The sequence below is a fragment of the Vulpes lagopus genome, chromosome 18, assembly GCF_018345385.1.
Source record: "Vulpes lagopus strain Blue_001 chromosome 18, ASM1834538v1, whole genome shotgun sequence".
NCBI classification, from domain to species: Eukaryota; Metazoa; Chordata; class Mammalia; order Carnivora; family Canidae; genus Vulpes; species Vulpes lagopus.
This window is the reverse complement of record NC_054841.1, coordinates 15,415,950-15,430,268: the sequence shown is the minus strand read 5'-3', so window position 1 is coordinate 15,430,268 and position 14,319 is coordinate 15,415,950. Positions and strand designations below refer to the sequence as shown.

The 14,319-nt window shown below is 49.9% G+C and overlaps 1 protein-coding gene across 2 annotated transcripts in view; it reads right to left on the bottom strand.

Annotated features, from left to right (window-relative positions):
* TOMM34 (translocase of outer mitochondrial membrane 34) overlaps window positions 1–14,319 on the bottom strand; it is a 17,916-nt gene extending 3,597 nt beyond the window's left edge. For both annotated transcript variants that reach the window (XM_041733244.1, XM_041733245.1), the window contains exons 1-5: window positions 14,066–14,319; window positions 9,290–9,389; window positions 8,105–8,257; window positions 4,738–4,907; window positions 1,665–1,812 (exon numbers count right to left, since the gene is read on the bottom strand). In XM_041733244.1, the coding sequence (XP_041589178.1) occupies window positions 1,665–1,812; window positions 4,738–4,907; window positions 8,105–8,257; window positions 9,290–9,389; window positions 14,066–14,192 (698 nt within the window). In that variant the 5' untranslated portion in view covers window positions 14,193–14,319. The remainder of the gene's footprint in view (window positions 1–1,664; window positions 1,813–4,737; window positions 4,908–8,104; window positions 8,258–9,289; window positions 9,390–14,065) is intronic.

Genomic DNA, 14,319 nt, shown 5'->3' with positions numbered 1-14,319 from the left:
AGAGGTCCCTCGCAATCTGAGGTGAACGAGTCCAGTGGGCTCAGAGACAAGGGAGTCAAAATGCTGCTGCAGAAACAGAACAAATGGGCAGCAGCCTTTCCTCTGGTGAGGCCAGCAGACTGAGGCACCCGTGGTCCAATCAGCCAGTAAAACCACGTCCCAAATTCTAAAATCCATGCTTTAAAACTAAACATTCTCCTTTTAACTTATTTCACAGCAAAACCTGACCTGCGTAGGCATGAGGCCCCTTTAACACTGCCCCATGTGAACACAGGAGTTCCCTATGTTTCACGGCAGAAAGGTTAACAAGGAACTTTAGCAACCGCCCCCGACCCTGTGGGAGTATTATGTAGTCCAGTGTATGGATCGTATTACCTTACTCAAATCTGGAACACATTTTATATCAAAAATTTTGGATAGGGAATAGCAAGACTATAGTAGATCCAAGATTTTTGAACTAAAGAGTAATATGTATATGTTAGCAGTATGGGAGGAACAATCTATAACATTTTATAGTAAATCTTTTTTTTTTTTTTTTAAAACATTTTTTTTAATCTTTATTTATTTATGATAGTCACAGAGAGAGAGAGAGAGGCAGAGACACAGGCAGAGGGAGAAGCAGGCTCCATGCACCGGGAGCCCGATGTGGGATTCGATCCCGGGTCTCCAGGATCGCGCCCTGGGCCAAAGGCAGGCACCAAACCGCTGCGCCACCCAGGGATCCCCTAGTAAATCTTTTATAAGAAAGACGTGTATCATGAGACGCCTGGGTGGCTCAGCAGTTGAGTGTCTGCCTTTGGCTCAGGGCGTGATCCTAGATTCCTGGGATGGAGTCCCACATCGGGTTCCTTGTATGGAGCCTGCTTCTTCTTCCTCTGCCTATGTTTCTGCCTCTCTCTGTGTGTCTCTCATGAATAAATAAAATCTTAAAAAAAAAAAAAAAAAAAAAAAGATGTGCATCAGATTTGGTCCCTTGCTGAATGTTTGAATGTTTCAAGGTACTGAGAGGAAAACTAATAGATCTCATTGGAGCCAGGTCTGTCTCCACCATTTACTGGCCAGGCGAGTTGGCGTAAAGCCATTCTGGCTCGAGCCTCTGATTTCTTGACTTTAAAAGGGGAAGACCCCGACCACCAGTACACCTGAGTATGTTGCAAAGCCGTGACTACTATCCAATAAAGGGATGGTGCCCCCACTATGGGTGGAAAGAACCGGGAGCCATGGACAGCAGCCCATGGTGCGGGGTGCTCACTGGGCCACAGATCACAGCCTCCAGGCTAGAGGACCCTCTCTCTTACTCCCAGGCCAGGCAAGAGTCCACACCTTGGGTTCTGAAACTGTGCTGAGACTGTGCCCGTCCTTGTAGCAGGAGGGTCCTGGGAAGCTGTGGGGCTGGGGACAGGGGGAGGGCCATGAGACAGGCAGGTGTTGAGGCCGTGTCTATATAACAAGCATGCTGCTTGTCCTCACTTGGATGGTTCATGAAAATCTGAGTCTCCAGACTGACAGGACTCAGCTTCTGTTCGTTTAAGAGAGCGAATGCCACTGGCCACATCCTCCTCACGGTGACCAAACACCTGTGAACACCTATTTCGAGCTATGACGTACTGACTGAACCCTAGGAAGGGAGAACCCGCCCCAGTCCAGCGGCTGCGTGCAGATACCTGTTGCTGTATGTGGCAGACTCCATGTCACTAAATGAGAGGCTTTCACTGTACTTCTCAATAGCTTTCTTATGGTTTCCCTTCTTTACAAGCTCATTGCCTTCTTCCTTCAGAGCTCTGGCTCTCTCCACATCCCCAGCAGAAGGCACTAGATGCAAATTCAGAAGAGGAAAAAGCCATGGAGCGGGTGCCTGAGATCCACGATGCCTCGCCAGCATCGGCTCTTCCCAGGCATCTGTGACCCTCCCGCACCTGCCCGGGTCTCCCCTATCCTGCTCTAAAGCAGCCTCCCCGAGGACCGAGTCCCCCGTGCAGCTTCCAGTTTTCAGTCAGAGGAGGTTGGGGACTCTTGATGGAAACACACACAGATGTGCACATAAGAACAGATACGTGGTGCAAAGCAGGCCGGGTTGGAGCCCCAGTGCTGCCGCTCAGGAGCTGGGGACCCGGTGTGACCTACCTAAGCCTCTGGGACCTGGGTCTCTCTGTACAATGCAGCACCATGGGGTGGAGGTGGGGGGCACCACCTTCCCCACACTGGCTAGCGTGTGGCTAGGACAAATCCTGAGAGTATCTCACAAAGTGCAGAGCACCCTATAAACTTACAGCAGGAGAGTAAGCAAGGATTTAAGCAAGTCAGCATCTGAGAAAGAAAGAGTGTAGCTCCTAGGCTTTCAGAACAGGGCAGAAGAACCCCCTTGCCCCTCGTCTCTGCTCCTCCCCTCACCCCACGCAGCTCTGCCCCTGCCTTTCTTCCCGGACAGAGACAGCAGGTGAGACAGCAGGTGAGCTCTGGGATGCTCTCGCCAGGCCCTTAGGCCCTTCGCTGCACAGCCGGGACTCCCGCTCGAGGCCCGCCTCCCAGATCACTGGGTTTCTTTTTTAAGAACTATCTTTAAAATCCTGAGTATTTATGGCAAGGGTAAGCAAGGCTTTAGGAACAAAGCTAACATCCTTGAATTCATCCCTCACCTTGAGAGAGAGAGACACTTATCATGGCCTTCGGAGCCCTGGAGGGCCCCCTCCCCCAGGCAACCCACCCCTGGAGGAAACCATGGTCCCCAATTCTGTGTGTCCTTCCCCCCTTTTTCTTGGTAGCTTAACTATATATATGTATATGTGTATATTTATATGTATATGTGTGTATATATATAATTATATTTTTATATTGTATATAATGTATATTATATACATACTATATATATGTAAATATATACACACACACATACCACTTGCTGTTTTTAAATTTCATATAAAAAAAACAAATAATCCTAAGCATCCTTCCATAACCTGGTTCTGTTTCTTCCCCTCAATACTACTCCTCAGAGTCGCCTGCACCGACACATCTCCCTGGGGTTGGTTCATCCCCACTGCCGCAGTTCGGCTCACTCATCCCTTCTACTCAGAGATCCGCCTCGCTTCCAGCTTTGCTGTCTGCTGCTCTCGCAAGCATTCTGAGTGGACACACCTGTCACCTGTTGGGGCCACAATATACACGCACCTGCAGCTTGCCCCTCACTCTGCCACACGCCACAGGCTGCCGTCGTGCTCACTCCCACCTCTCACCAGCAATACCACGCACTGCCTTCTCTAGCTCTCTCCGTTTCTGCCAGAGACTCCCTCCTCTTCTCCCTCCCACCTGAAGAATGCCCCACTTCGAGGTCTAGTTCAACATGCCATCTCCTCCAGGAGCCTTCTCCGGCCCCCTAGGCGCACGTCTGTTAGTTCCTGTTTTGAACTCCCCCAGTACTAAAGGCTCTAAAGCACTTGTCCTTCCTCCTGTATTTGAAAAATGCTGTTTATGTCTCAGTCTCTTATCCAGACCGAGAGCTTCCTGAAGGCCAAGACTGTCTGTCCTCTCTGTGTCACACTGCTTGACATGGAGCCTGGAAAATACATGGCTCGGTGACTATGAAAGAATGAAACATGTGGTGGGTGCACTGAAGCTGTCTAGTTCGCCAGCACCCCACATTTCCATTCCAGAGAAGAGTGGGGGGGACACATACCAGGTTCCCCTGAGTGCTACCCATGGCCACACACGTTCCCTCCTGGGGAGGTGAGCAAACCTGCTGTCTGCTAACACCCATCCAAAGGCTTTGGGCCCTCACACCTTTTGTACCTCCCATCCTCCATACCTAGCTTGCTGGGCCTAGCTACTTCCCCAAGGCGCCAGTGAGCCGGATGCCTAAAAGATGATATCCCCAAATGCACACTGTGGAGGCAGAGAATCTCCTGTTTTGGGGCTACCTGGCTTTGATCTTCCCTCTTATTCCACCTCCAGGGCCTCACTGATGTGGGTGTTCTCATTCCTCTCCAGGTATGAAGTTGGGGGCAGATGGCTCAGGGTGGAGCTCATCACAGATCTCAGCCCCTGGTCACAAGGACTAGTTCAGAGAATGGCCTGTGACCAAACAGGCCAGAATACAATGAGAAGACATGTGACCTAGGGATTCAAAGGAAAGAAACCCTCTTTCTTAGGGAGCTATCAGAAGACAACCACCTTTTCCCACCCTTTTCTCTTCCTCTGGGTCACAAGGCCAGGAACTATTTAACAGCTACTTTACTAATGGGAGGGAAGATTGTCCCAAGACAAAGTAGACACACCAGAGGAGAGAGCTGAGAAGACTACAGAGGAATGGAGTCAGAGTCTGATAATGTAGTGAACTGCTGGAGCAAACCTTGCCTGACCCTGAACTTGGAACTTTTCAGTTCCATGAGCCAATGCATTCTCTTTGTTATTTTTACCACGTTGAGTTTTTCTGTTCTTGCCACCAAAAACATCCTAGATCATCCATCCCCAATGCTGCCAGAGGAAAGAGAAGGAAACTAACGCTATATACCTATATGTCAGGCTGAGAATTCAACTTGCCTTCTCTATCACTGAATCTGTAAAGTGGTGGGTGGGCTTTCTCATCGCTCTCAGGATGGAACTGAGAGGACAGTCTCTAAGAGAATAAGACTTGTTTTCTTACATAATTGTTATAGCTCAAGCATCGCTGATTTTTACAGGATTACTCTAAAGAAGGTGGCTATGGGGAGATTGTAACGCTCTGGGTAGGAAGTCACAGCTTACCTGTGGTCTTTGCAGTTGTGGTTTCTTTGATTTTGCTTTTAGCTACCTCTTTCTGGTATTCCGGAGGTGAGAAATCCCACCTCTTCTGGGCTGAAACAGGCACCAGGGGAATAGAGGGCAGCTTCAGGCGCCACTGGGGCCCCAGTGAGTCCACGAGAGCTCTGGTCATTCTGGAAAGGCAGGCAGTATTACAGGGAGGTTTGCGGTTGGGTCAAGATATTCCTTCTCTCATAAATCCAAAGTGGGTGTACGAGAGCCATCATCCCCTTATAGCCTTCTGACAACCAGCAGGAACGGAACCGAAGTCTGCCACCATGACCCTCCCTCCCTGCCTGGCCATCAGTTGGCCACACTGTTACCTTCAAAGTGGTGACTGCTGCTTCTTAAGGGTACTTCAACCTTACCCCCAAAGGACCACACACGCCCCAAGAAGGGATTGTATGTCTTATATTTTCTTAATGGATCTATTACAAGGTCATGTAAGCACCTGACATTTGATTACTGCTCAGACTTTTAAAAAATACAAATCTTAGGTCATTATCAAGTTTTAAAATCCTCCACCAGTTCCCATTTTCCTAGGTTGACAGGGTCTGAGATCTGGTCTCCTCCCCACCTCCATTTTGACCGTGTGCCACATTCCCTCTCGATCTGTTTGTTCCAGCCTTTGCACATGCTTTTTTTTCCCCTCTACCTGGAATGATCTCTTCACTTCCCACTCCCCATCTCCCCCTTCTGGGCCCAGCTAACTTGCTTAAAACGCTGCTTTGGGACCACATCCCTTTGGTTACGTGATCTCCAGCACTTAGCACATCGCCAGGTGGGTGCCAGGTATGTGCTCCATCAGTGAGTAAAGCCAATTGTGTGGTTTTTCTGCTCCAACGACTGGGCTCCTATGTGACTAGAAACAAAGCGTCACAGGCTGCTATCACTACAAACTCATAGTCTCTGACTAAGCCCCCAAAGCTATTTCAAACCTCCACCTTCCTCAGCCCGGTTCCCCAACCCCTCCTGCTTTTTCAGGGCACCCTTCCTGGTCCCACCTGCACGGGCACCTAATCCTTCCTATTTCTCTCCCGTCACCACTGAGGAAGTGATAAGGCCAGTCTCTCCATCTCAGCTCTGGGCCTCACCTCTTCCTACCTCCATCAGGAACCACGGCCAGCAGCTCTCCTCTAGCTTGATCTTCTCTACTGTCTTCCAACTGTCTGCATTTAACTACTTCCTCACTTCGTAAGACTCCCCTGGAGACCCTGCTCTGCCACCGCAGCTGAACTCCCCTGCTTCTCACAGCCAGGCTTCTTAAACCCACGGCCACCTGGGCTTCTGACCCTCCTGGATGCTTCCATAACCACCACCAGAAGCTCTCACTCTGAAACGCAGAAGACTGCCTAAGTCATTAGAACACCTGACGGGAATGATGTCTTCACCCTTCTGGAAAGACTTCTTCCCTAAATGCTCCAAGTTTCCTCCTGCCCTCCAGCTGCAGTTCTCCTGGGAGTCCCTCAATGCTGCAATTTTCAAAGCGTCATCCTGCTCACTTGTTGGGGGGGGGGGGGGGGTCTTTTTTTTCTCCCACAACCTCAACTCACCTCTATGCTGACAGACCTTCAAATCCACATGCCTGCCTTGTATTTGTCTCTTCTGCTCCAAAACCCACATAACACCAGCCACTGTCCTTAAGTCTCTCGGTCCCTTCCAACTCAATGCATCAGCCACCGGATGATTCTCTTGTTCTTCCCTTCTCACCACCGCAACAGCCAAATTCCCTGGACTGCTACTTAACTGTCCCCAGAACTGATCCCCCCATCCTCTTTCCACTGTCTCTACCCTCTGAGTTACTCCCCAGCCCTTCCAGTTCTGCTCTTCTTCATGTCACCTGGCAACATGGCAGCCAGGGGGCTCTTCTCCCAAATCTGCTCATGCAACTCCCCTGTGAAAGACCCTTTCACAATGCCTCACCCTGCCTAGATTAGGTCCAGGCCCTGTGTAATCTGGCCTCACCTCACATGTCCGAGCTGAGCTGCTCACCAGGAGCACCAAGTGACATGGGACTTCTCACAACTCCTGGAATACATCATCCTGGCTCATCCTGCACAGCTGCCTTTCCTGTGGCCTTGGCCCCAGATGTCTCCCTTCCCCTTCCCCTTCCTTTCCTTTCCTTTCCCCCTTCCTTCCCTCCCTCCCTCCCTCCCTTCCTCCTTCCTTCCTTTCTTTTTTTTAAATTTATTTATTCATGAGAGACACAGAGAGAGAGAGAGAGGCAGAGACACAGGCAGAGGGAGAAGCAGGCTCCATGCAGGGAACCTGACATGGGACTCGATCCCGGGTCTCCAGGATCATGCCCTGGGCGGAAGGTGGCGCTAAATCACTGAGCCACCAGGGCTGCCCCAATGTCTGTTTCTCAGCCTCAGCTTACCTCCTCTGCAAAGTCTTGACTGGCTCCCCCACCCCTGGCTGGTCAGGTGTCCCCTCTGCCCCCACGGCCTCCTGGGCTGCCTGCCACCACAGCACCCACCACACTGTGGTGCGCTGGGCTGTGACTGACTGGGGTTCCCCATGAGACCAGTGGTTTCATCAGGGCAGGAAGAGCTTTGTCTCAGGCATCACCCCAGGCCCTAATGCAAAGTCAGGTACATCTGAGTGGCAGATCAGGCCCTAATGCAAAGTCAGGTACATCTGAGTGGCAGATTCTGCTGAACGATAAAAACTAAAAAGGAGGCAGAGAGAAAACAAGTCAAGCTAAAAGCAATACACCAAACACATGCCACGAAGTCCTGGGAAGGGTTTGCTATTACTGCGGAGTCTGGCTTTCGAGCAGCCCATGCAAAGAGGGGAAACACAATCAGTTACACAAATGAGGGCATCTGTGGCTAAAACAAACTGCCACTCAAAAGCCAGGAGGAAATGCCCCCTGCCAGGCCTCACACAGGGGTTACAGTACCACATGCTGACCCACCCCTGCGAACACCACTCCTGTAGTGCTGGGTCCCAGATGCCCCTGTCTGTGTCTTACTTTCCCCACTCCACAGAGGTCTGTGAAACAAGTAGGATCTGGGCCTGTTTTTTATTGCAGTCCTCCCTACATATTGGGCACAATCCCTGACACAGAGCTCAGTAAGTTCTTACTATGCGATTGAATCTGAGCAGCTGGGTAATCAATCCAGCAATCCTCTCACTCTGACCTCTCAAGGCCCCACTGAACACAGCAGTGGACTCGATTCTCCTTCCACCCCTTCCCCACGTGCTCACTAGGAGTTTCTCGGCCTTGCTCAGAGGGACCCCCAGAAGGTGACCAAAGTCGTGGTCCCGAGTGAATCCCAGAGGACAGGGAGTTCTAGAGAGATAGCCTGAAGTGACTCAGGCTCACCTGTTGATGCCTTCTAGGGCCGAGGCCACCTTGTCATCAATCTGCAGCACAGTCTTATAGTCGACGTAGGCCAGGGGGTACTTCTCCAGAGCCTCATAGGCCGATGCTCGCCGCAGCAAGGGCTTCATGCTGAAGGGAATCAGGGCCAGCGCTCTAGAGCAGGGGGCAGAAATGTCATCTGGTTGTTAAGTCACAAGGCAGGGTCACCGGCAGCTTCCAGTACACAAGAGGTCACATCTGGCACAGAGACACTGCTAAAAAGGCCAAACCTTAGCAGAGGGGCTTTCCAGCTTAGACTGAAGAAGAGAAAGGAGGATGGGCAAGAAACCACAAATACCATGAAATCTGTGTGTCCAGGCACCAATATTCATAGTTGCAATCCCCCCACATCAAGAACAAGTGCCTGTAGTTTTCATTCTTCCAAGTGTTTCTACAGAGTCTGACCTGGTGGGAGAAACAGGCTCTGCAGTCAGATGGAGTGGTGTCTGGACTCCACCTCTGCCACCAACCACATGGCCCCCAGCAGATCACTTTACGGCCTCCATTCTAGCCTGGGCCGGACGGTAAACTTACCCCGCAGAGCAGTCATGAGCCTCCCAAGAAGGAAACCTGGCACAGGCCTGGTACAGAGCAACTTACACGGGCTCCATGAGCACGCTCACCTCTCCTCCTCTCATCTAGCACCAGGGCATGAATTAAGGTGAAGCCATAGGATATCGGGTCTAGGAACACATGAAGGCATGTGTCCCACTTCAGTGAGGAGGAAATATGGCAGTGTCAGACTGCCTTGCAGAAGGAACAAGTATGAAAAACTGCTGAACGTCCTTTACATCTGGGTCAGATGGATACTTTCTGCTCCTTGCTTCACTAACCTCTGTCCCTCTTTCTTTCTCTCCCATGCACATCCACCCCAGAAAACACCTGGGCAAACCAGTCACGAGTCTGCAACTCAACCTCACCCTGGGGGCCCCAAACCTCACAGGGCCCTGGAGGCCCACCTCTAAGTCCTTGCCCTACTCCCTTTCTGGCAGACTCCGGAAATACAAGTCAGAGGCCACAAGCACCAGTCAGTGACCTGGTGACACCTAAAGACCCTTCCTAATTATCTGGCATAGCTCTAGCTGTGGGAATCGGTCCAAAGAAGAGCCTCCTCTCCTGAGACCCGAGGTCACCCCGGTTACTTACGAAGTGCAATCCTTGATGCAGTCCCTGCAGTTGCCATCCTTCAGGTGGCACGCGGCGCGGTTAGAGAAAAGAATACTTTCTTCTTCAGGGTTCGAACAACCTGCCAGGTAGAAGCGGAAAGTACGAGATTAATAGGGAAATGGATGCCCTGGGACCCTGGGGTGTCTTTCATTCCTGAGCTCTCTGGGCTACCTGACCAGGCTCGCTGGTCTGATGGACTGCCAGCTTTGTCATCCTTACATGGGGGGGAGAGCAGCAAGCTTCCTGCCACTCACAGGGAACCAAGTACCTTCTCATTCATTCACTCCAACACTGAAGTTAGGACCAGGCAAAAGACAAAACAGGAACCAGCTGGCTTCTGCTCAAAGAAATCCATGCCTAACTATGTGTGTATGTGTGTGTGTTTGTGTGAATTTTGTTACAAAAAGCATGTAAACCCAGTAAGAGGGGTTCCTGAAAAAGAAAAAGAATGTGATAAATAGACTGAACAGGTATTGTGGGGACACAAAAGACAGAGACTAATCCTACTTGGTCAAATCAGAGAGGACTTTGCCAGGACAATGCACAACTTAATTAGGGGATGGATTCAAGCTACCCCCCCATTGGGGAGGAGAATTATCAGACACTTCTCTAAAGGTAATCCTTATCCTCAGCAATCTCAGAAGCCCATGTCTTTTACTGTGTGGCCACGATGACTTTTAATTTTAAAAATAATTTTTCGGGTAGCCCAGGTGGCTCAGCAGTTTAGCGCCACCTTCAGCCCAGGGCCTGATCCTGGAGACCCAGGATCGAGTCCCATGTCGGGCTCCCTGCATGGAGCCTGCTTCTCCCTCTGCCTGTGTCTGCCTATCTCTCTCTCTCTCTCTCTCTCTCTCTCTCTGTGTGTGTGTGTGTCTCTCATGAATAAATAAATAAAATCTTTAAAAAATAATAAATAAAAATAATTTTTCAACCACTTCATACCCACTAGCAGAGGCCATAATGGAAAACAAACAAAAAGCTCCAAAACTATTAAGTGCTGACTCAGTAATTCCCCTCCTGGGTATATATGCCAAAGAATTAAAAACAAACTCTTTTCTGAAGACTATAAAACATCTAGAATACAGTAAAAGATATACTTGACGTCCATCACTGGACTTGGCATACATTACATTTGTTCCCAACCTTTTTCATTTCTGAGATGGCTAAAGCCCCACTTATCCTCATCTTTTGCCCTATGCTTCTTCCCCAGACTCCGGGAGGTCAGCGTAACCCTGAAGTTGGTATGTAACATTCTTCTTCTGCTTCTTTTTTTTTTTTTTTTTTTTTAATTTTTATTTATTTATGATAGTCATAGAGGGAGAGAGAGAGAGGCAGAGACACAGGCGGAGGGAGAAGCAGGCTCCATGCACCGGGAGCCCGACGTGGGATTCGATCCCGGGTCTCCAGGATCGCGCCCTGGGCCAAAGGCAGGCGCCAAACCGCTGCGCCACCCAGGGATCCCCCTTTTTTTTTTTAAAGATTTTATTTATTTATTTATTCATGAGACACACACAGAGCGAGAGGCAGAGACACAGGCAGAGGGAGAAGAAGGCCCCATGCAGGAAGCCCGACATGGGACTTGATCCTGGGTCTCCAGGATCAGGCTCTGGGCTGAAGGTGGCGCTAAACCGCTGAGCCACCTGGGCTGCCCTGTAACATTCTTTTATATGTTATGTTTGCCTACCTCTATTACAATATGGTTCACAGGGAAGAGAATATGCCATTTTATATCTTTCAAAGCTTTTAGAAATTAAGTGGTACCCCGCTGCCTATCCTTCCACAACTTAATTTTTTCCACTACGTATGTTGCCACATAGAGGGATGATCGCTTTTGTTCAATATCGACAATAACAAACCTAAAAAAATATATAATAATTAATGCACACATTAAAAACAACAAAATAGGGCAGCCTGGGTGACTTAGCGGTTTAGCGCCGCCTTTAGCCCAGGGTGTGATCCTGGAGACCTGGGATCAAGTCCCGCGTTGGGCTCCCTGCATGGAGCCTGCTTCTCCCTCTGCTGTGTCTCTGCCTCTCTCTGTGTGTCTGTCATGAATAAATAAAATCTTTAAAAATAATAATAATAATAATAACTTTCTCCCTGACTTTACTAGGCCCTGAGTGGGACAGCAAAGTACAGAAAAAAGTAAAATATATCCTTGCCCTTAAGGAACAAGTACTCAGAACTTGCAGTCCCTCTCAAGTCGCTAGGGCGTGGCCACACAGAAACAGCAGCGGTGCCACGGGAAGGGCACGGGAACCTACGATTCTATGGTGAGCCCACAGGAGTCACTCAATCCCTCTGATGGTATGTGCTCACCTGTCACATCAAGATTCTACTTCACAGACTTGCTGGAACGGTCTATTTTGTTAGGTTGCTCCCTGCTGTCCTTTCAAGATCAGCAAAACTGATCAGAAAAATCAAGGGATTTGCCCATAAAACATGTGAAAAATTAATAGCAAGAGCAGAATCAAATGCTGGTCCCCCCTACTAAATCCAGACTCCAGGCCAGTCCTTCTAAGAATCCAGAATAAATCTATACAAAGGAATAAGCTTTTCCAGGTCAACTGGGGTAAGATGAAAGAAAAAGGCAGAAATATCAGTATCTCAGATTTGTCAGTGACTTCATCAAGTGAGGCTGAGATGAGGAGGTGGGTCTAAAGAGGAGTGTCCTAGAAAAACAAGAAGATTTGAGGAGAAGTCTAGCACAATGATTTAAAACATGGACTTAGGGATGCCCGGGTGGCTCAGGGGTTGAGCGCCTGCCTTTGGCTCAGGGTGTGATCCTGAAGACCTGGGATTGAGTCCCACATCGGGCTCCCTGCATGGAGCCTGCTTCTGTCTCTGCATCTCTCATGAATAAATAAAATCTTAAAAAAAAAATTAAATAAAACGTGGACTTAAAAATCAGACAGACCCATATTAAAATCCTGCCTCTGATTCCTTCATTGTGTAACCCAGGGTTAACTCTTCTGGACTCCTCATCTATGACGTGTCTTATCCATAAGTTTGTATGAAGATAAAAAGGAATGATGTCTGTAGTGTCTAGCACACAGTAAAGGACTCAACAAATGCTAGCCGAGAAGAGAAGGGGAAACAGGTACTACAGAAAATGAGGGCTCATGGGTAAGACGTTCTGGAGGAGTTTGGGGGCAATGGGCTGTGGTTGGTTAGAATGAGGCCTCCCTCTTCTCCAAAGTGTCTTCCCATGAGCTAGAGGCCAGGAAGAACTGATAAGGATGCGCAGCTCCTCTATTTAAAACAGAGCTCCACAGTAGCCTCCCATCAGGGAATAAAATCCAAACTCCTTACCACCACCTACCATGTAAAATGCCTATGCAATACGGCTCTGCCTACCTGCCCTCAATACTTACTATTCCTCCACTCTCTATGGGGCTCACTAGGCGCTGGCTCCTGCAACACAGCACGCTTATTCTGCCCTGGCGCCCTTTGTAAAGGACAGTTCTCTCCACCTGGAATATGCAGCACCCAAAACTGTGCCTGCTTGGCTTCTTCTCATCATTCGGACATCAACATCACTTCTAATGTCACTTCTTCCAAGTTGTCCCTGACCTTCCACTCTAAAGGAGCTCCCCAGTCACCCCTCTCACCACGTTACTGTATCTGCCCCTTCCACTTTTTAAAATATTTTATTTATTTATTCATGAGAGAGACAGAGTGAGGCAGAGACACAGGCAGAGGGAGAAGCAGGCTCCCTGCCCAATCCCAGGACCCCGGGATCATGACCTGAGCCAAAGGCAGATGCTCAACCACTGAGCCACCCAGGTGCCCCTTATATTTATCTTCCTCGCAGCCCTAATCCTTATCAGACAGGCCTTGTGTACATTTGGATAAAGAAAGGTGGTATATCCATACGACAGAAAATGAAGCAGCCTTAAAAAAGAGAAGAAATGGGGGGATCCCTGGGTGGCGCAGCGGTTTAGCGCCTGCCTTTGACCCTGGGTATGATCCTGGAGACCCGGGATCGGGTCCCACATCGGGCTCCCGGTGCACGGAGCCTGCTTCTCCCTCTGCTTGTGTCTGCCTCTCTCTCTCTCTATCATAAATAAATAAAAATTAAAAAAAAAAAAAGAGAAGAAATGTCACATGCTACGACATGGATTACAAGGCCCTTGAGACCGTTTTGCTAAGCGAAATAAGCCAGTCACAAGAGACACTGTATGACCTCACTCATTTGAAGTACCTAAACTAATCAAAATCATAGGTAGGCAAAGGAGAAAAGTGGAAACCCAGGGCTGAGGGGAGGTAAGGAAGACAGATTAGTGTTTAGCAGGTACAGAGTTCCACCGTCGCAGATGAAAAAGTTCTAGCGATCTGCTGCACGACCATGTGAATGTACTTAAGAGCCCACTTAAAAATGGTTAAGGTAAATTCAACGCTGTGGTTGTTTTTTTTTTTTTTTTTTTTTTTACTGCAATAAAAAAAAATGTGATAAGACCCCCATTACTATGGAACTATGTTTGTGATATGTCAGTGAAAAAGAACCAGGAATAAAACTGTATTATAATTAAAAAAAAAAAAAAGTGTTACGGGCCAAGGAAGTTTCTCGTAGGATGCCGGGGCGGGTGGGGGAATGGCGGGAAGGATGCCCGGGAGCCCGGTGAGCCAGCTGGCCGCGGGGAAAGCAAGCCCCGGGCTGGCCCAGGGCGGGAGCGAGGTCTGGGCGGCGGCGGGGGTCGCGGAGGGAGAAGCCGGCCGGCGGGGAGACGGGAGGGCGCGGGGGCCAGGTCCTACCTTGCGCCTGCAGCGCCCGCAGCGCGCGGCTGTAGAGCCCCGCGGCCTCGGCGAACTGGCCGTTGCGGAAGCTCTGGTTGCCGGCGGCGCGGAGCCCCTCCACGGAGTCTGCGAGCTTGGGGACCATCCCGCGGCCGGGCCGGCGCACCGCGGGCGGGGGGCGCGTCCGTTACCGCGCCGAGGCGTGCGCAACCGCGAGGGCGGGAGCACCGGCGGCCGAGGACGCGGGCCCGCCGGGAGCCTGCCCGGGAGGG